The sequence below is a fragment of the Crocuta crocuta genome, unplaced genomic scaffold (genome assembly GCF_008692635.1).
Source record: "Crocuta crocuta isolate KB4526 unplaced genomic scaffold, BGI_CrCroc_1.0 scaffold9, whole genome shotgun sequence".
NCBI lineage: Eukaryota > Metazoa > Chordata > Mammalia > Carnivora > Hyaenidae > Crocuta > Crocuta crocuta.
In genome coordinates this window covers 10,238,432-10,261,632 of record NW_027551567.1, presented here as the reverse complement: position 1 = coordinate 10,261,632, position 23,201 = coordinate 10,238,432, and the positions used below count along the sequence as shown (strand labels likewise).

General features: G+C 39.7%; 1 protein-coding gene across 1 annotated transcript; it reads left to right on the top strand.

The window, feature by feature from the left end:
• Window positions 1–20,063: 20,063 nt before the first annotated feature.
• Window positions 20,064–20,411, top strand: LOC144220179 (non-histone chromosomal protein HMG-14-like). The gene is given in 1 exon segment (XM_077750354.1): window positions 20,064–20,411. A coding segment is annotated over 1 exon segment (348 nt).
• Window positions 20,412–23,201: the final 2,790 nt, after the last annotated feature.

Below are 23,201 nucleotides of genomic sequence, written 5' to 3'. Positions count from 1 at the left end.
TACTTGCTCAATTCTGCTTGGCTATTGAGCCCCTGTGATCAACTATGAGATGCTTCCAGGAGCATCTTTAGTCTTGGCTCTGGAATCAACACATGTAGAACAGGCCTGAACCTAACGTGCAGCCAAAAACAGCAGACCCCAGCTGATCTCCATATCCATGAGTGTGAGAATAAATGCTTCTTATTGTAAGCCACTGAGCTGTGATTTACTCGGGATTTTTATGACAAAAGCTGACTTACAAATACCTGCTTTTCCCAAACTGAGACAGTCCCTTTATCAGGCCCTGTACAGGTAGTGGTTCTCCTTGCCACTCTCCTGCCTCGGGATTCCACCTTGTGTGGTTGTATAGGGGCAGAGAAGGAAGGTGAATGAGTGCCAGAGAGTTGACATGCTGTCCTCATTTACAATATAACATCGCTGTGAGTCTAAGGGTCTTCAAAGAACTGCCAGGTTTGTCTCCCATGTCCTTGAAACAACAGAAGGAGAAACTGTGCTGTAGTCCTGTACTGTGGCCTTCTCTTTGTGCTCTCCAGCAGTCTTATACCATCTTGCTCTCTCCTTACTTAGGTAATAGTACTTGGGCAAATCTGTACAATAATGGAAAGGGTTTCTTCCTTTCTCGGGTCCCAAGTTTTGAGTCCACGTTATATTGTTCTCTGAGAACTCACTCAGGAAGAGTTTAACAAGAAGGTGAAATCCACTTCTGCCCTCATTCTGCCTTCTGGACAAGCAGAAACCAGCCTGGGCTTCCAAGAGCCAGAGCTGGCATAGGAGGATCAAGGGGAGAGATACTAGACCACGGGCTTGGTAGAAAGGTAGAAACTAGGCACAAAACAGGACGTAGGCCCAGAGAGATCCCCAAAGGTAGTCGCTGGCTCTTTGTTTATGTCATCTGTAGCCTTTCCAGGACTGGATGGTTCTTTTAGATACTTTTCCTTTAAAGCCTTAAATTCTGAAATTGCTTGTGCCAGCTTTCTTTGGTAACCTTTCATTTCTGGGTTCCATATGGTATGTGAAAGTAGAAAAGGGAAGAAAGGGTGGATGTGAGTGACAGTACAAGAAACATTTCCTTTACATTTGGACAGAGGAAACAAGTGGCCACTCTCAACTGTGCAGGAATACAGCCTGATTTTTAGTGCTGCCTGGTTATTTTCCCTCCTAAGTCTCCAGAATAAGACATTTTCACAAGAGAAATAAGTATACTTACGTGAGTAATGAAGGGTGTGCGTTAATGGGAAACGAGAGAAAGCAAACTATGTGCATAAGGAAGATAGGAAAGAAAGAATAGAACATGTGCCAGATACCATACCAGGTAGTTGACATATGGTTTCTCACTTCTTATAGCACTCCTTTATTAACCTCTCTGACATAGAAATAAGGGAACTGGGATAAAGAGAAGTCTAGTAATTTGCTCAAGATCTTAACAGCTAGTTAGAGATTTGGGAAAAGAACCCAAGTAGAGCTAGGATTAGAAGCTGAATCTGCATCTAGAAAGTGGAGCAAAGGATGAATATCATTCAGACTCAACCCTACACACCAATGTTCAAATGTTACGTGATCTGAGAGACCAAAGCAAAGGTCTTCTAGTCTGAAATGAATCTTCCACTCAGTTTCCTAAGGCCTAGGTTTCCACTATTATATTTCCCTTTTACTGAGCTAAATGCACATTTGTCCAACTAGGTTATGCATAGCTTGGCAGATATGTGGCAGTGTGCTTGGAGATAATTATAGGAGAATCATGGCATGTTCGAGAACGGTGGTTTCATGCCAGATTATGAGGGAAAAAGTTTTATCAGAACAAACATCATTATTTTATAAAATGCAAATTTGAACTGAGTTTAAAAGCTAAAATGTGAGAAACTTTGTTTGCTTTATGCTATAATCCCAGAAGTCCAGGCATATGAATTCTTTCTATGAATTCTTATAGGTTACTCTGTTGGAAAAGTTTGAGGTACACTAGTTGAAGGTACCTTGTCTCTGGGAAAACGAAAACATGCTGACTGGTAGTGGTGAGGGACATTAACATTTCCTGGCAAATATGAGCACTTGAGGACAGATGAATTTATTAGCTTAAATTAGCCAGCCCAAAGAAAATGCTTGAGGTAATGAGACCCCAGAAGCATAAGTCTGATTGAATTCTGGAAGCATAGAAATAATTTCCGTCGAGCAAGAGTGTGTATGTGTGTTAGTGGGATGTCAGAATGATATATGTAAGGGATGGGGTTACTAGAGAGGTCAACTTCTCCTCCATCAACCATTTATTCTCCATCCTACAGTCTTTGTTAGAGAAACTTTCCAGGCTCCCTTTGCAGAGAGAATGCTCAGAGAGACCTGCTAAATAGGGGAGCTGACCATGTGACATTCTTTCTTCCGCAATCAGAGGTGACTTGGCTATAGGCAGATACTAGACCCAAAGCAATGCGTTTGGAATGTATTTGTGTATATGAAAAAAGCCAGGAATCCTTTTATTCAGGAATATGGGAGTCAGGGTTCAAGATCTGCCTTTAGTCATTGTGAGTTGAAGATGATATAAAGCTGAAGATAATGGTAGCCATATGCATGCTAAAGCAAGGAAAGCCAGCGTGCCAAATAGAAAAGACAAAACCAGATGTGCAGGGAGAAGCAATCAAGGGAACATGCACCTCTGGAAAGAGAAAAGCAGAGACTTCAATATCTGAGTTCTGGCCCCTGATAAAGTCTGGCTGTTGGATGAACTACCTGTGTACCATACCCGCCAATTCCTCTCCATGCGTAAGCTGGCTAGAGTGGGCTTCGATCTTTGCCACTAAAGTTCCCTGACAAAGACAGAAGGATGTGATCAAACCTCCTTTACCTGGGCATCGAGTTACTATGTAATATATCTTCCTAACTGGGACACTTGGAGTGCTGTTAATAATTATACTGACAAAACAGGAAACCAGAATGTACGGCCATCCTTCCTATGTGGTCAAGAAGGGAAATGAGATGCTAACTGCTTGTGTTTTCCAGGCACTGTTAGATGTAATATAGGCCATCTCAGCTGACCGTCACAACACTCCTACCAAGCTTGTCCTCTCTCAGACCAGGAGCTAGAGCTAGAAGGATTACATATACAGGAAACAGGTGGAAGAGCCAGGTGAGGAGCCCAGGTCTAGCTGACCACAGGTTCTAAGCTCTTCTCACCAGGCTCTCTTCCTCCATAACAGTTCTGCGTGGGGCTCAAGCTGTACTAGCCGAGTCCTCAGATCAGCCTTCTGGGGTGTTGACAGCAATGACCAGTGAAGAGAAACACGTGCAATTACGCTAATCTCTCAGAAAACCCATGCCCACCTAGGACACCAGGACAATGTCTATCTAGGCTCATTCTTGTTTGAAACACCTTTCAGCTGAAAAAGCACAATACAACAAAATCTCCCCTAGAAAAGAGGAAATTGAAGCAATTTTGAGACAATTTAGAAGCCCCCATCTCCACCTGAGTTATCTGAGCAGTGCAGGACACAAAAGATTAGGGGTCAAAATTTTTCAGATAATTGCTTGTTTTCCTGGCCTAGCAGCTTTAACTCGCAGGCTCTCATTTCTGAGCATGTATTGTCCTCACGACACAGTGAATACACACCCGTTTCTAGGTAAGAGCTGTATGGCAAAAGAAAGATGAAGAGAGAGTAGAACCTGATATTCTAATTGAGACTCAAGTGAAGAATCTCTGCATTAAATTTCTAATGTGATCCCAGTTTTATGTCTACTAAAACGCCAAATATAACAGGAAAGTATTCCAATTTTTATATCCCTTTTCCCATCAGGCACTTCTAGCCCCCAGGACTAATCCAGTCACAATCAAGCAGTTATCTGATGACTGGGGCTTCTGGGACTCGCCAGCCATTGTGGGGAGTGTGCCAGCTTCTTTCTGAGTCAGAAAAAGAGATCGGTTACTGCCAACTGCACCCACCTGTTTATCCTTGGTAAGGCGTAGACTGCCAGGATAGTAATTACATCTTAATTGAAGGTGACATGACCTAGATAGGCAGTGAGCTCTCCTACCACATTGATCTAGCTTGAAGAAGAGACTCCAGCACCAGGCTGAGAGGCAGGGCTTTTTATTCCATTAGAATCTCAGCTGTTTCTCCGGACACTACTTTTAGAACCACTGATGAGTCTGCCCTTGCGTGGTTTGTTCATAGCATTATTCCCAGTGTCGTCCCTGACCTTGTGAGGAGGCAGAAGAGTGACAGAAGAATTTGGGAAAAAGCTGTAGTGAGGACAAGAGAACATAATCTGGGTTGAAGAACGATTACACCCACACAGTATACGCATTGTGAGGTCTGATCTCATAAACTGTGATCCTGATCACCTATGGCTGAGACCATGCAAGAAACGTGGCTGGCATTTCACAGGTTATTTGGAAGCCACAAAAAGAAGTCTGACACGAGGCAGATATTACTGAACCTTGTAAAATGGAAATGTGAATTTTTTATACCACAATGGTAACATAATTGAGAAAAAAAATCTTTTTAAAGTAAAGAAGCATAAAGCATGATTAGTTTTTGAAGAACTTAATGGACTGTTGTAGCGTTCTGGGTGCTAGGTCACAGCTACACAGTATTTTACTGACGTTTTCAAGCACACTGAATTCTATCACCACAGTTAAGGGACCTCACAGTCTTTCTTTTGAATGATTTAAATCCTTGAGAATTATTCAAGTGCTTATATTATTCTCTTCACTCTTTCCTTACCTTCCAATTGAGATAAATAATTTTTTAAAATTATCCAGATGCATACCCTCAATGCATGTATGCACACAAAGTGTCTTTTAGTGTTTTGCACTTAGAAAACGATTCCTCTACAGATAAATGTCTCTCATTGGTGCTAAATAATCAGACCGCATCATTCATTCTCGCCCCATAAAAATGACCAAATAAGGAATTGAGTGACATAAAACAACAGTTGAACATAGAGGTTCGTGAGTGTAAAGCACAACTCCTAACTGGGAAATGAATCCCATCACCTGACAGAATTGTTCTGTGTTGTCTTAGCAATAGTTTTCGTTTTTTCCTCTAGTAACTCCTTTCTTAATTACTTCTAAAAGACCTTAAATAAAACCTGTATCTTTATTCAAAGATGCAAAAATGTCTTCCACACAGAACCACCATTAAATAATTTTTCCTGAGTACCTTGCATTTCATTTTCCTAGAAATCATCGTTTTGAATCTAGTTTTCTTCCGGGTGGTTAGAATGCAGATGTTACAGAAATGTTTGTCTTCTCTTCCAGTTTTCTACCCCAATATTAACTTTGACCTTCAACTTGGATAAAAATCATATTAAGAGTGATGAATCTCTTTTTTAAAAATGGAATTTTATTTATTGGTTATAATGGCATAGTTTTATAATGTATTAGTTTTCCTGGAGGGCCTGAATTTTGTTTTGAAATCATATGCAGTGATTTCCTAAAAGAGCCATGTCATGGCATTTTTATGGATCTTAAAAGCATTCTTTTTATTCACTAATTACATATAGTATCTCAAATTTTAAGTTTTGGTTATAGAACCAAACTGATTCCGGGGTGCTTGGGTGGCTCAGTCGGCTGAGTGTCTGACTTCAGCTCAGGTCATGATCTCACGGTCTGTGGGTTCGAGCCCTGCATCAGGCTCTGTGCTGACAGCTCTGAGCCTGGTGCCTGCTTCGGATTCTGTGTCTCCCTCTTTCTCTGCCCCTCCCCACTTGCTCTCTGTCTCTGTCTTTCAAAATAAAATAAAGACATAAAAATATTTAAAAAAAGAACTGAACTGATTCCTACTGGAAAAAGAGGGAGAATGGAGGGAAAGAAATGATTAGAGCAAAACTATGATTATAAATATTTGATATAGTTACATTAGGAATTAAAGACAGGTTCAAATTGAGGTTAAGTAGTTTTAACAGCCATCCTTTAAGTTTTATTATAGCATTTCGGCTGTTGATCTGTTACACGTATTTATTATAGTCTGGTCTTTCCTCAGTTGTTAACAGCTGGTCAGCAACTCACTTTTGCCCTGGGGTTTTTAGCCATGCAGGCATGGTTACCATCAATGCCTTTAAAAAGATTTATACTTAAAAAAATATTTTTATAGCCTTTTGTAAGACAGAGGCTTGCAATAAATTGGATGACATTTCTGTCTCATTTGATTCCTGGTATTAGACAAAGACCTCTATTAAAATCAAAGAATGCAGTCAGCTCTTCAAGCACTATCCCTTTCTGCAACTGTGGTTTTGCAAAGATGCTGCAGATTCTATAGCCCAGAAGGCTGCATGTCCTGAGCGGGTACTTTCCTCCTTAGCAGTAGCAGAATAACAGGACCCTGAGCATCACTCAGAGGCTTCAACCCAGCTTTATTCCTTCCACTCAGACACATTGTCTAATGTGGGAATTGCACCCCAGGGAACCAGACATCAAGGTTTCAGTTATTCATTGAAATACTGCCTCCATAAATCACCACCTCCATTTTGTTGCACCAGACGCACGGGCAGGTACGTGCACACATGCTTAACTTCTCTGAGATAGGAGATTGCTAAGAGCAGAGCCAGAAGCAGAAAATTCCAGGTTCCAAGGTTTCTAAAAACCCATGTTTGACAGCACACCACATTTTCTGTTTCACTGATTACCATTAATTTTAAAAATGTTATTCTAAGTCCGACAAGAGATTTTTCAACCAGGATGGGGCTATATTTCTGAGAAAGTAGATAAAACCAAACTTTAAATTTTGGCAAGAAAATGCAACTTGAATTCTAAGTTAGAAAAGTTAAGTTTTGTGTTTGTGTTCAGTAAGCTTGGCTAGGACCCTGGGTGAGGGAAGTCGGAATGTAGAACCAAGCTCAGAGATGGGGTGAAGGACTTACTCTTGAACCTCGGACTAACAAGTCTTGTCTATCCAAGGACAGAGGCCAAGGGTGGCTCTGGGAAAGGATGGCCTGGGTCCGAACTTTTTAAGGTGCACTTGGAGCCTCAAAGAAGAAATGATATAAATGAATAGCTGGCTTCCTAGACCAAGGAGAAGGAGGGTCATGCACATAAATTCATGGATCTTTAAGAGTTGGAAGATGCTTCCTAATGTTACAGATGAGGAAACAGAGATCCAAGGGGACAACTACCTCCATCAGGCTCAATTATATGATGGGGATTGGGGGGCGGTGGCAAGCAAATGGACGAAACGTAGGTAGGGTATTTTTTTCTTATTATTTTTCTCTTTATTTGTTTGACGAGTTTGACAGCATCTTCCCAGCTTCATCGGCCATTTTCTGTCCTACAAGTGAGGTATTCCAGTGCGCAGATAGGTACCATCGTACACTGTAAGAATCAGGCATCTTAATCCGGGCCTTCACAGTGCACAATAGCATACCACATGCAGGGTGTAAGACACTGCTTTCCTAACGACATTACAAAAAGCACATTAGTCCTGAAGCTATTCAAATAGTTAGAATAGCTAGTTCAAATTGCTGTTCTACCTTGACGGCTATGGCTCAGTAGCGATAATTTCATTTAAAGAAGCAAAACAGAAGGATTTCAGATCTGATGCTTGAAAATAGGTTCTTGCAGAACAATATTTACCTGGTTCAAAAGACAACCCACAAGGGAATTATGCATGCATAAAGTAGGCTCAAAATGGTTAAAAATAAGCCAGCACTGTCTTATTAAGGATTTCTAAAAGTGGTAGATTTAAAGTGGTAGAAGGGCTGGGATTTATAAGTGGTAGAAGGGTTGGGAAATTTTGTCACCTGTCTAGACCACTTCCCCTGTGCTGGCAGATACAGGCAAGGAAATATGTACTCTCAGGTGAGGATTATTTTGAAATAGAGTTTGGATTCAGAAACCAAACAGGTATTGGGGAACTTGTCTTCCGTTAGAGTTTCTGCAAGAGTGAGCAAAAGAATGAGAAAGTTCTAACCTGTACATTGGACTTTGTCCTAGCTTGCATGGTGCATAATGACACTGTAGAAGCCACAGAGAGGAAGAATTTAACCTTCTTCTGAATGATAAAAAAAAGAATTATTAAATATTACAAGCTAAGAGATTTTCTTACATAAATTAGCAAGCTGCACGTCTCTTGGTATTTCCAGGCTAGCAATTCTTTTCAACTGCTATGCATTCGAGGCACGCCAAAGTCCATGTGTGGCGAAGGGGGAAGGGGGAGATTCTAGTCACTCTGCCCTATTCTTCCTTCATTGTTGAAGTTGACTTCTTTGACCTTTTCGGTTCAGTATTTTGTCCCATGATGTGTGTGGTAGACAGAATAATGGCTCCTCAAAGATGTTCAGATCTGAATCCCCAGAACCTTTGAGTATATACCTTACATAGCAGAAGGGACTTGGCAGGTGTGATAAAGTTAAGGATTTTATGATGGAGAATTATCCTGGATTATCAGGGTGGGCCCAGTGTAAACATGAAGGCCCTTATAAGGGATAGAGGGAGGCAGGAGAGTCAGAGAAAGAGATGTGAGAGTGGACGCAGAGGTCTGGGTGATGCAACTTCTGGCTTGGAAGATGAGGAGAGGGTCACAGGCCCAGGGGTACAGGCAGCTTCTAGGAGCTGGAAAAGGCAAGGAAATGGATTCTCCTCTAGAGATTCTAGATCGAATGTGGCCATGCCACTACCTTGATTTTAGCCCATAAGACCCATTTTGTGACTTTTGACTTCTAGAACTGTAAGCGAATAAATTTGTGTTGTTTTAAGCCACTAAGCTTATGGTAATTTGATACAACAGCCATAGAAGACTAATTTAATGACCACATATCTGTGAATAGAGGAAGACAATTATAGAATTCTTTTCAGCACTTCCGGTGGTTGGTGCCTGGCTGTTCTCATACAAAGGTGCTAGGGAATCAGGTACTGAGCACTGAGGCTTTGTTCAGAGCCCGAGATGCAGCAGCCATTTCCTTCTGAGCTGCGCCAGCCTTGCTTTGGACTTTGTGTTCCTGAACCTGTAGCTCTTGGGAGTTGTACAGAGGACTTTGCATTCCTAATTTCCTCACGTTCTGTTTCTGTCCCCCAGGCATCAGTGTCATCATCCAGAGCACATGGCATGTTGTGTGCAATCTCTTCTGTGTCAGGGAGGACCCAAGAAAGTTTCTTGGTGCCAGAATAGGGGTTTTGCATCAGCATTGGTGATGTTTGCCATGGTGGCATTCTGAGCTTGGTCACAGACCATGTTATCCACACTAATTGTCATTGAATCCTTGGTAAGTTTCTACTCACGTGGAATAACCTGTGAAATAGTGTCCACTTGGATCAAGCTATCATTCGTGGCGAAAAAAAGAATAAATCAGGTTCTTTGGCTCTTCTTAGAAATTGTGACTCAGTCTCAAGAATATGGTTCTTTCATATTCTTTTAGGATATTTACACATTTGTATTGCTCTGCGGAAAGTAATGATGAGTCAAAATCCATCTGCAAGGTTCCAGCCTGTACAGGGGAGATTTGAATCCTAAGCACACTGCAGGATTACCATTACTCAACCAATATTGTTGGATAGGTAAATGAAGAAATAAGTAAATGACAACAACTATTTGTGAGATAGATTTTCAGTTAAACTCTTGGTGGGTTTGGGTGTAGTATTCCTTCAGTTTTGTTTTTTTTTTTTAACATTTATTCATTTTTGAGAGAGAGTGTGAGTGAGTGAGCCAGGGAGGGGCAGACAGAGATGGAAACACAGAATTTGAAGCAGGTCCTAGGCTCTGAGCTGTCAGCACAGGTGTCCCAGGTCTAGTATTCATACTTTATGAAGTGTTTTCACACATTGGTTTACTTGTTCATTTGTGAAACTTTTTCTGTAGACTTTAACTTTTTATTTTGATTCTTAAAACAAGAGTCTATAATTAAAAAAAAAAAGCATTTTAATCCAGACCCATGAAAAAATATCATTTTTGTATGTGCCTAAATTTTAGGAGTCTTAGGTTTATAAGTCCCAATTTTACAGCTTTATTTTAAATAGCATATTTCTTTTATTAAGAAATTCATCTTTAGATGGTCCAGCAGCTAAATTAATCTGAAGTGAATAAAATACATAAATTTTGGGGCGCCTGGGTGGCTTAGTCGGTTAAGCGTCCGACTTTCGCTTAGGTCATGATCTCGCGGTTCGTGGGTTCGAGCCCCGCGTCGGGCTCTGTGCTGACTGCCAGCTCAGAGCCTGGAGCCTGTTTCAGTCTGTGACTCCATCTCTCTCTGACCCTCCCCTGCTCACGCTGTCTCTCTCTCCCTCCTAGAAATAAATAAAACATTAAAAAAAATTAAAATACATAAATTTTATTTGATTCCACTTTTTTCTTAAGGTTTATTTATTTAATTTTGAGAGAGAGAGAGAGAAACAGTGAGAAAGGGAGACACAGAAACCAAAGCAGACTCCAGGCTCTGAGCTGTCACCACAGAGCGCAAAACGAAGCTCGAACCCACAAACGAACCACGAGATCATGACCTGAGCTGAGGTTAGATGCTTAACCAGCTGAGCCAACCAGGCACCCCTGATTCCACTTTTAAGATACTTATTTGCCTTTTAAGATACTTAAAAAGGCTTTACTTTTATAATATAACATAAAAATAAATTTCATCCCCAGAATGTTTAAAATAGCGACAATGTCAACTGCCTGATTATTGAACAATAGAAGAGAAAGAATTTTCTCTTCATTCTATATAAATCTGAAACTCTCTTTAATAGCAGTGGATATAGGGAGGCCAGAAATGAGACTAATTCATTTAAATTTAGAGCAGTTTGTTACATGGCGGCATTTCTTTTCTGTAAAAATATATAAAATTCAGGAGATGCAAAAGCAGGTTTTGTTGTAAACTGTGCACTAAAATAATGGAAACTGGAAGAAAACTAGAACAGTAATTGTGAATTCCCTTTTTTATTATGGTTGAAGGCACTTTTCTGTTCAATAATTTTAATAAAGAAATCCCCCTAGCCATTCCCTCAATTAGTTTGAACATAATTCAAGCATTATACACATTGTTCCCTGGGTTTATACCTTCATGGTTTCAAATTATGCCCAGCATCCTGCCAAGACTTAGATCATTGTACCGTAGTTAAAAGTCAGATTCCAAAGCAACTAGAAATTCATGTTTTTCCTGTTTCAAAACAAAATTGTCTTTACAGCAAACCTATCATTTTTTAAAATTCAGCAAGTCATCAGTAGAACCATAGACCACTCAGAGAGATGAAGTTCAAGTTAACTTTGTGGTATTTTCCTTTTCAAATTCGCAGCTAAATATTTTAATCATTGGTTCCCAAGCTATAGGATGTAGGTCTCTGAGATTCCAGGATGTTACTGCAAGGGCTTCTCAGCTTCTTAGATGGTCGTTCACAGTTAAGATGTTAACACACATAAATGTGCTACCAGCTTCCAAATGTATGTGCCAGATGTTAATATGATTCATACAATTCCAATTCATTAGCTGAGTCATTATAACTTTTGCTTATTATAATATCTCCTCTGTCAATGGGCAATTGCTTTGGGGGAAGGATAGTACCATGTAATATTTCTTAAAATTAAGAAGTCTTTGATTAAAAATTAGAGCATCAGCACCTGGGTGGCTCAGTCAATTGAGCGACCCACTTCAGCTCAGGTCATGATCTCATGGTTTGTGGGTTCGAGCCCTGTGTAGGGGTCTGTGCTGACAGCTCAGAGCCTGGATTCTGCCTGGGATTCTGTGTCTCCTTCTCTCTCTGCCCCTTCCCCCACTCACTCTCTGTCTCTCTCTAGCTCAAAAATAAATAAACATTTAAAAAAATTAGAGCACACGCATAACTAGAGAAAATAGCTGTGCCAATGGTCACCTGTCTTGACAAAAGTATAGAAAGACAGCAATAAACACCTACCCAACTAATTGCCAGAGGTCTATGCTTCTCTCAGCTCATAGTGATAGCCCTGGATGAATAACCCCAGATATGTTAACAAAAAAAAAAAACACAAAAAAAACACAATTTAGGTAAAACAAATAAACTTTATTTAACACTTCATGAAGTAAAAACAGCTCCTTTCAGAGAACTGCAAAATGGGGGCAGATGGCCCAGGGGCCTTTATAGGATAAAGAATAAAGAACAAAGAAGAGAAAAATGGAAATTACCAGATGGTCTGAGGCCACATAGTCAACCTAGTTTGTGATGAGAAGGCCCAGAGATGGCTAGGCATTTGCAGAGTGGCTGGTTGGATACACTGTGTTTCTGGTCAAGGGGAGAATATCCAGGGGCACAAAAGATGTGTTGCCTTGGGCAGGAGTGGCTTCATCTTGGGCCTAGAAAGTTATTTCAACATGTCTCAAGCCTCAAATGTATTGTCAGACAATCTGTAAAATATGTTTTAAACCCCTTCGCATTTCAGGGACTGTGCTCCCACAAAAAGGAAGGTGCACAGGTTCAATAATCCTCCACAAAGGTGTGCATCCTTCCTCTGGGCAGTTGTGATTGAATTCTTCATGGCAAGCAAAGCCCTTTCAGGCATTGACACTTGGGATCTCAGTGTACATCTAGGAACACTGGCAAGGAACAAGAAGTATTCTGAAATAGAATAGAAGTGCACTGTGGTGTTGTAACTGAACTCAAGGGGTTCACCACTTGGGGTGTATTTAGTTGAACACAAGGAAGTGTTGAAAGCAAAGAGCTTTTATTGTTATAAGTGAGGAGATGGGGAGATAGCTCTCAAACCACTGTCTCCCTGTGGGGTTAGTACAGGAAGCTGTTACTCAGTGTGTTAGGGGAAAGGGAGCTTGCATATACATTAAGGAACTTGTATATGTTCTATTGAGCACTGAATGTTCAATTACATTTGCCCAGTATGTCAACATGCGAGTGTATACACTGTTGTGTTCAAAAAATGATGGAAAACCCCACCCACAGGAGAAGATCTGAACATTAAAATGAGGTAAAGGTAGAAACTAACTCCTAGACGACTCAGATGTAGACTTTAGCAGACAAAGTCTCTAAAGAGTCTATGATAAATATGTTCAAAAAATATATTCAAGGAAAAAAATATATATGATTATTAAATTTCTCAGAGATTTAAAAAGTTAATGCCATATTAAATGTGCATCTCTAAAACAATGGTTAAAAGAGAGAATCACAAAAAATAAAATAAAATAAGCTAAAAGGTAACTTCAGGACAACTTGGGACGATGAGGCTTTGGCAGGGTCCTCAGTTCCAAACCAGCTTAAACTGATTCACCTAAGGGGCTGTCGGGTGAAACATTTAGCTGGATGTCTTCTAGGTGGGAACTGCTGGTTCTGCAAAGCAAAACACATTCCCTCCCTGTCTTTGTCCCTTTCTCGCCTCCTTCAGCTAATAGTTTTCAGCCCTCTGATTTGAGTGACTTCCTGTTGCATCCTAGCTCACACTGTTAGCAAATGGCTGACCGACAACCTTGGCTTGAAGCCAGCCTAAAGCAGTCTGGAGGCAGAGGAGAGCCCAGCTATTTCCTAGTGTTATGACTAATTTCTCTCTTTGAGATCATTGCTACTGTTTATTTTGAATTCATAAGGAATCAGCAATTGTTCTAAATTTTTTGCCACTGTTTTGTTTAAATCTTGCAACAATACTTAGGACCCAGCCAATGAAGATAGTGAGAATGTGAGAAGTTAGGCGGACTTGAGGTCATCTGAGTGTGGAGTGGTAGACTCAGGTACAGAACCCAGATTTAACTTCAAACCCTTTAGCTTTAGCAGATACTGGTGACAGGCCAAACCCTGGCCAGAGATGTGAATTGGGCAAAGTCCTCCCTCTTCTTTGTCTCCTCTTGTTTACTCAGTAAATGTTTCAAGGCAGCCCCTTCTTCTGTATATTGGGAACCGGTATAACTTGGTGGCCCAGAGTGAGGGTTATAGAGTCACATACGGCTGAATTCACATCTCTATTCTGTTACTTGCTAACATTGTCTTGTGCAATTAACCTGTAACCGGGTGCAAGAGCATCTGGCTCTGGGGGTCCCACACAGACCAGGTTTGGCCACTCATCACTGACAAAATCCAAAGGCAAAGAGAGAAGTGGTGATGAAACAAGACATTTATTTCAGTGAGGCCAACACCAGGAAGACAGCAGACTCACATCTCAAAGTCTATCTCCAAAATGCTGAAAATGCTTCCAGGTTTATATAAGGAAAACATGAGGCAAAGGTGGGCGGGTACTGGCAGGTGGTCAGGGAAGGTCAAATCACTCACTGTCCTGCAGTCCTTATTGCATGAGGGGATAGCTTCAGTTCCCACCAGGGGATGCTTTGTTCTAGGGATCTTCCCACAGAGCCAAGAATAAAAACTGGGAGGAAGACCCAACCAGAAAGTTTGAGGCCAAAATGGAGGCGGCCAAATGAAATTCTCTTTCAAATCTGTCAACTCAACCTTTGTCCCATAAGGATCTTATGATGAAATTAGACAGCACTATCATTCATTGAAATTTTAGCCAAAAGCTCATGGCATGCCAACAATCTAGGTACAGGTTACTGACAGAGGTCTGTCCTCGAAGCTGAAATTTTAGTTTGGCAATGTGATGTTATGGTTAATAATAAATATATATTTGGTCTTCATCTGTTTCTGACATAGACCTCTTAACCACCCCCCAAGGTCCTAAATTATTAGCATGATAAAGGCATGTTTTGATATTTTAGTGAGGTATCTTTTGGAAGGCATCTAAGGATGGGAGGTGGTTGTCTTTGGAGCCAACCACATGAATAAGAGACTAATAATTTTAGTCTCCCTTCTATCTTCCTCTGACCTCTGGGGAGGCGAGGGGAACTGGAGGTTGGGTTCAATCTCCAATGGCAAATGATTTAATCAAGCATGCCAATGTAATGAAGCCTCCATAAAAACCCAAAAGGATGTTTGTAGAGTTTTCAGACAGGTGGACAGGTGGAGGTGCTGGGAGAGTGGTCCTCTTCCCACACACCTTGCCCTATACATCTCTTTCATCTGGATGTTCCTTTGCATCCTTAATCATATTCCTTTATAATAAACTAATAAACGTGTTTCCATGGGTTCTGGAAATAATCTGCTCTAGCAAATAATCAAATCCAAGGTTGTGGGGAGATGGGAACCTCCAATTTACAGCCAAGTCCATCAGAGGTTTGGGTAACTTGGGGACCTACTAGTTGCCATTGGCATCTGAAGTGGGGACAGCCTTGTGGGACTGAGCCCTTAACTTATGGAATCTGATGCTTACTCCAGGTAGACTGTGTCAGCATTGAGTTAAATTATAGCATCCCCAGCCGGTGCCACAAAGAACTGCTTGATGAGGAAAACCCCCTACGCGTGTGATCAGAATTGTCAGACATGAAGTGTTCTGTGTAAAACTAAAGGAGACAGGTAGGAGGGAAAGAATGGTTTTTCCACTACAAGGAGCCAGGAAATAAACTAAATCTGTAATTCAGCAGCAGTACAGGCTAGGAAGAAACATAAAGCATGGTTAGGGAATGAGGAGATGGAGTCTTAGATAAGGGCTGCTGTTTTAGATAAGGTTGTGATGTATGCTAATGTCAAACTCTGAACATTAGGACCTGACACATAGGAAGACTCCAGAGCTCTTGTCCATTATTGTCATTAGACCATCTTGCTACTTCTAGCAGAAAAATTCAGAGGGACGACACTGAGGGGCAGTGTTTGGGTCTCATGTATAGGTCTCTGAACCAGTCACTATGACCAGGTTAATAGGTCATCCTGAGTCACATGACTTTCCTCATGGTCAGGGACAAAGGAGACCCTGACCTGATAAGCCCTCACTTTACCTGTGAGGCTGGAGTCAGGGCGGCACAGTTCTCCAAAGACTAGGGTAGACTATTACTGGGGTGGGGGCGGGGGGACACTGTTAATAAATACTTGTTAATACAAGTTTCTTGGGAGAATACAGCTAAATGATATTCAGTGGAGAAATATTTTGTACCAGGACTAGGTTCTGAATTCAAAATACCCTCTCAGTTAGAACCCAGACTACTGGGCAGTCCTAATCGCCGCACCAGAATAAATTACTCTTTTCTTCCCCCTCAGTGCCCACTATAAATTAATCACCATCTATCACCATGCAATGTTATTGCTGTATTCTACATGCTGTACTCTTCATCTCATGGCTTATTTATTTTATAATGGGAAGTTTGTACTTCATAATTCCCTTTACTTATTTTGCCCATCCCTCTATCCACCGCTCCTTTGGCAACCACCAGTTCTCTATATTTAGGAGTCTATTTTTGGTTTGTGTCTTCATTTGTTTGTTCTTCATATAGATGAAATCATATAATAATTGTCTTTCTGTCTGACTTAATCTCTTTCAGCATTATACCCTCTAAGTCCATCCTTGTCAAATTGGTAGGATAATTCTTTCTGAGGGCTGAGTAATATTCCATTGTATATATACCACATCCTCTTTCTCCATTTATCCCATGGATACTGGGGTTGTTTCCACATTTTGGCTACTGTAAATAATGCTACAGTCAACATAGGGCTTTTTTGCCTCTTTCATTTAGTGGGTTTTTTTTTCCCATTGGGGAAATAACCAGTAGTGGAATTATTGGGTCATGTGGTATTTCCATGTTTAATTTTTTGAGGAATATCTATACATTTTCCACAGTGGCTGCACTAGTTTGCATTCCCACCAACAGTGCACAAATGTCCCCTTTTCTCCACATCCCCGCCAACACTCATTTCTTTGTCTTTTTGAGTCTAGCCATTCTAACAGGTATCAGGTGATATCTTATTGTGGGTTTGACTTGCATTTTCCTGATGGTTAAGTTGAGCATCTTCTCATGTGTCTCTTGGCCATCAGTATGTAGTCTTTGAACAAAAGATCTTTTCAGGTCTTCTGCCCATTTTTAGTCAGATGATGAGGATTATGTTGGTTAGTGTTGACTTGTATAATTCTTTATATATTTTGAATATTAACCCCTTACTGGATATATCATTTGCAAATATCTTCTCTCATTCGCTAGATTTCCCTTTGGTAATGGTTTCCTTTGCTGTGCAAGAGTTTTTTATTTTAGTGTAGTCCCAATAATTTATTTTTGTTTTTTTCCCTTGTCTAAAGAGATATATTCATAAATGTGTTGTTAAGGCTTATGTTCAAGAGAGTACTGCCTATGTGTTAGGGGTTTTATTCTTTCAAGTCTCACATTTAGGTCTCTAATGCATTTTTAATTTAGTTTTGTGTATGGTCTAAGAAAGTGGTCCAGTTTCATTCTTTTGTATGTAGCTGTCCAGTTTTGCCAGCATTGTTTGTTGAAGATACTGTCTTTTCCCCATTGTATATGCCTGCCTCCTCTGCTGTAGATTAATTGATCATATAAGCATAGATTTGTTTCTGGACTCTCTGCTCTGTTGATCTCTGTGTCTATTTTTGTGCCAGTACCATACTATTTTGATTACTGTAGCTTTGTAGAATAGTGTGAAAGCTGGAGGTACACTAAACTTGTAGTATAGTTTGAAATCTGGGCCTGTGGTACCTCCAGCTTCATTCTACTTTTTCAAGGTTGCTTTGGTTATTTGGGGTCTTTTGCGGTTCCATATAACTTCTAGGACTATTTGTTCTAGTTCTGTGAAAAATGTTGGCATTTTGATAGGGAATTCATTGAATCTGTAGATTGCTTTGGGTAGTATGGACATTTTAACAATATTAATATTTCCAATCCATGAGCACAGAATATCTTTACATTTGTGTCATTTTCAAATTCTTTTATCAGTGTCATAATTTTCAGAGTATAGGTGTTTCACCTCTTTGGTTAAATTTATTCCTAGGTATTTTATTCTTTTCAGTGTAATTGTAAATAGGCTTATTTTCTTAATTTATCTCTCTACTGCTTCATTATGGGTGTATAGAAATGCAAATATTGGTGTATATTAATTTTGTGCTCTGTAACTTTACTGAATTCATTTATCATTTATAACAGTATTTTTGGTTGAGTCTTTAGGGCCTTCTAAATATAATATGTCATCAGCAAATAGTGACAGTTTTCCTTCTTCCTTACCAATTCAAATGCCTTTTATTTCTTTTCCCTCTCTGATTTCTGCAGGTAGGACTTTAATACTATGTTGACTAAAAGTGATGAGAGTGAACATCTTTGTCTTTTTTTCTGATCTTAAAGGAAAAGTTTTCTGTTTTTCACCATTGGGGATTTTAGCTGTGGGTTTGTCATATATGACCTTTATTTTGTTGAGTTATCTTCCCTCTAAACCATTTTGTTGAGGATTTTTATCATGAACAGATGTTGTATTTTGTCAAATATTTTCTAGGCATCTGTTGGGGTGATCTTATGGTTTGTATCCTTCCTCTTGTTAATGTGATTTATTGCCTTGATTGTTTGCAAATATTGAACCACCCTTGTATATCAGAATAAATCCCACTTGATTGTGTTGAATGATTATTTTAATGTATTGTTGAATTTGGTTTGCTAATATTTTATGGAGTATCTTTGCATCTATGTTCATCAGGGATTTTGACCTGTAGTTTCTTTTTTGGTAGTGTCTTTGTCTGGTTTTGGTATCAGGGTAATGCTGACCTTATAGTGAATTTGAAAGCTTTCCTTTTTCTTTGATGTTTTAGAATAGTTTGAGAAGAATAGGCATTAACTCTTCTTTAAAAGTTTGGGAGAGGGGTGCCTGGGTGGCTCAGTCAGCTAAGCATTTGGCTCTTGATTTAGGATCAGGTCATGATCTCACAGTTTATGAGTTCGAGCCCTGCTTTGGACTCTGTGCTGACAGCACTGAACCCACTTGGGATTCTCTTTCTTTCTTTCTTTCTTTCTTTCTTTCCTTCCTTCCATCTGTCTCTGTCTCTCTCTCTGTCTCTCCCCCCTCCCACATTCCCCGGCTCACACACTCTCCCTCCCTCACCTGCTCATACACACACTCTCTCTCTCTTAAGATAAATAAACTTTTTTAAAAATTTGGTAGAATTCACCTGTGATTCCTTCTGATTCTGGACCTTTGTTTGTTTGGTTTTTTTAATTATGAATTCAATTTCATTACTAGTAATTGGTGTATTCAAATTTTCTATTTCTTTCTATTTCAGTTTTGGAGGGTTGTATGTTTCTAGAATTTATCAATTTCTTCTAGCTTTCCAATTTGTTGGCATATAATTTTTCATAATATTCTCTTATAATTCTTCATATTTCTGTGATATTAGTTATTTCTCCTCCATTTCTGATTTCGAGGTCTCTCTTTCTCTTGATGGGCCTGTCTAAAATTTTATCAATTTTGTTTATCTTTTCAAAGAACAAGCTTTTGATTTTATTGATCTTTTCTATTGTTATTTTTAGTCTCTGTTTTATTTATTTATTTCTTCACTAGTCTTATTTCCTTCTACTAGCTTTGGGCTTTATTCTTCTTTTTCTAGCTCTTTTAGGTGTAAGCTTAGATTGTTTGAGATTTTTCCTGAGGAAGAGCTGCATTGCTATAAACTTCCCCCTTAGAACTGCTTTGGCTGCATCTCAAAGATTTTGGACTATTATGTCTTCATTTTCATTTGTTTCCATGTATTTTTAAAAATTTTCTCTTGATTTCTTTGTTAACTCAGTGGTTGTTCAGTAACATGTTGTTTGGCCTTCATATGTGTGCATTTTTTCATGTAATTGATGTCTAGGTTTATACTGTTGTCAGAAAAAGGTTTGATAAGATTTTAGTTTTCTTGAATTTACCAAGACTTGTTCTGTGGCCTAACATGTGAACTGTCCTGAAAAAATGTTCCATGTGCATTTGAAAAAACATGTGTATTTTGATATTTTGGGATGGAGTATTCTGTATATATCTGTTATATCCATATGGTCTAATGTGTGGTGCAAATTACTGTTTCCTTGCTGATTTTCTGTCTGGATGATCTATCCATTGATGTTAAGTAACGTGTTAATGTCCCATACTATTATATTACTGTCACTTTCTCCCTTAAGTCTGTCAATATTTTTTTATGTATTTAAGTGTTCCTATGTTGGGTTCGTAGATATTACAATTGTTATATTCTCTTGTTAGATTGAACCCTTTTTCACTGTGTAGTGCCCTTCTGTGCCTCTTGCTACAGTCTGTCTTTTAAAGTCTGTTTTGGAGCTTAGGCAGGGGCAGTAGTGGAACTGGCCAAGCAGCCCAGCTTTATGAAGGCCCTTGTTTCACCATGGCCCATAGGCACCTGGCACACACCTGCCCCACTTCCATGAAGCCCAAGAGGAAGGTCAGTTCTGCCAAGGGGATGGTGAAGGAGGAGCTTCAGGGGAGGTCAGCAAGGTTGTCAGTTAAACCTGCTCCTGAAAAAGTGGAAATGAAACCAAAAAAGGTGACAGGAAAGGATAAATCCTCAAACAAAAAAGTGCAAACAAAAGGGAAAAGGGGAGTAAAGGGAAAACAGGCTGAAGTGGCTAACCAGGAAGCAGAAGAAGACTGACTTGCAGAAAACGGAGAAACTAAAAGTGTGGAGAGTCCAGCCTCTGGTGAAGCAGGAAAGAAAGAAGCCAAGTCTGGTTAATATCATATAACATGTCTTATCAGTAGTCACTGTCTTCCTTCTTATACAATCCAGAGGAATATTTTTATCAACTATTTTGCAAATGCAAGTTTTTTAGTAGCTCTAGAAACATTTCTAAGACGGAGCGAATGCCACCTCATCCCATTTTTTAAGTGTAAATGCTTTCTGTAAGGGCTGAAGTCATTTGCTGGTTGTTTATTTTTAGGTACAACCAGAAAATAGTGGGGTATTAAATATGGGAGGCTTTGACTGTCTTGTCAGCTGAACATTCCATAGATGGGATAGTTTTTGTATCCTATAATACCAAACATACTAAATGGCAATTTGGAGTCAGTCGTGCATTTAATATATCTTGAACATTTTAAATTACTTCTATTCCCACGTTGTTTTTGGTAGAATTGTTGCCTAAAGAAAACTCCTCCTTGATCTTGGCTTTCCACATCAGAATTTTGTGCAGTTGTAACATCTTGGCAGTGGTAGTCCAATTTTCCTAGTAAATTTGTGAATATGCTGTGTAAGATTGAAAATTTAAGTAGGTACTGTATATGGCATTAAGTTGTAAATTAATGGGACTTAACAAAGTTACAGCATATCAACATTTGAAGATATTGGTACCTGATATTATGTTAAGGAAAATTTGTATCCGAATTGTAAACTGGAAGGTCACTGGAATAACTTTTAGAAAAGAATCATAACTATATGATTTTTTAGATTTTTGGTATGTAGGTTATTAATTGTGTACAAATATAAATGTCTGTATTGATCCTCAGAACAACCAAAAAACCTCAATTATGAAAGAAAAAAAAGTAAAGTCTATTTTGCCCAATATAAGTATTGCTAGCTTGGCTTTTAATTTTATGGGGATTTTTTTCCAGTTGAATTAGCATGGTATCTGTTTTGCCATCACTTTCAGTCTGTATATATCTTTAGGTCTGAAGTGAGTCTCTAGTAGGCAGCATATAGATGGATTTTGTTTTTTATCCGTTCATTTCTCTTTCCTTTCTTCTTCTCTTGCTCCTTCCTTGTGAGTGAAGACTTTCTTTACTGCTATTTTTGGCTTCATTTTTTGTGTATTTATTATAAGATTTGGTTTGTGGTTACTATAAGGTTCATTCAAATCATCCTAAGTACATAGCAGCCTATATTAAGTTGATGGTCCTTTAAGAAGAATTATAAAAGCAATCAGAAAACAAACAAACAAAAATACCAATAAGTATATACCTATCAATAATTACTCTAAATGTAAATAGACTAACGGGTCCAATCGAAAGACATAGGGTGACTGACTGGCTTTTCTTTCCATTTAAAGAATTCCCTTTAACATTTCTTATAGGGCTGGTTTAGTGATAATGAATTCCTTTAACTTTTGTTTGCCTGGGAAACTCTTTATATCTCTTTCTGAATGGAAACCTCACTGGATGACAACCTTGTTGGGTAAACTATTCTTGTTTAAGTCTTTCCCATTCATCACTTTGGCTGTATCATACCACTCCCTTCTGACCTGCAAAGTTTGTGATGATATCTGTAGGTTTCCCTGGTATGTAACTGTTTTATTTTCCTTTGCTGCTTTTAAAATTCTCTATCATTACGTTTTGTCATTTTAATCATTGTGTGTCTTGATGTGGACCTCTTAGGTTCATCTTGTTAGGAGTTCTTTGTGCTTCCTGGATCAGGATGTCTGTGTCCTTCAGAGTAGGGAAGTTTTCAGCTATTATGTCTTCAAAAGTATTCTGCCTTCTTTTTTTTCCTACTAGCATACATATAATGTGAATGTTATTATGCTTGGTGATGTCACAGAGTTCCCTTAGCCTATTCTCATTTTTAAAATTCTTTTTTAAAATTTTTACTGTTCAGCTTTGTTACTTTCTGTCTATCTTCTAGATCACTAATTCTTCTGCAATTTTATCTGCTGCTGGTTTTCTCTATAGTAGTTTGTACATCAGTTTTGAATTCTTCCACTCTGACTGGTTTTTATGTTTTCTATCTCTTTGTTGAAGTTTTCATGGAGTTTATCCACTCTTTTCTCAAATGAATATCTTTATGACCATCACTTTGAAGTCTTTATCAGGCATATTACTTATCTATGTTTCATTTAGCTATTTTTCTGTGATTTTGTCTTGTTCGTTCACTTGGGATATTCCTCTTTCTCCTCATTTTGTCCAATGCTCTGCATTTGTTTCTATATATTAGGTATGTCAGCTACATCTTCTGGTCTTGAAAGTAGTGGCACCGTTTAGAAGAGGTGCTGTGGTACCCTATACTGTAATCCCTGCCCCCCATCACGGTCACCAGAACCAGCTGCTCTAGGGGTTTTCCCTGTGTGGACTGCCTGCCCTCCTGTTGTGCCTGAGCCATGATTGCCTTCAGCCCAGATGGTGACAATCACCCTCTTGGCCTGCTCTGGGTGCACAAGCAGGGTTTGCCTCCTGCACTGTTGAGAGGTCTGTCTACAGTGGCCACAGGCTCAGTTGTAGGTGGGGCTGGCTGTCACCCTGGCTGACTGCAGTTAGCCTCTCTGCCATAGTTGCAGGTCCATCAAAGGGCAGGGCATGCTCCCCGTACAGCCAGCTAAGGGGCTCAGCTGCAGGAACTGTGGGTGCAATGGTGTGTGGCTTATCTCCCCCCTTCCTCAGGGGAGGAGTCACTTTGGAGCGTCAGTGGTCCCAGCTAGGGCTGCCCACCAGGTGTGGTGGGGCAAGACTCGCCATGGAAGCATGCCTGCTGACGCAGCCTGCTTGGACGGGGCGGGTCCCCAGAGAACACTGTGGTCGACCTGGTGTGTTAGATCAA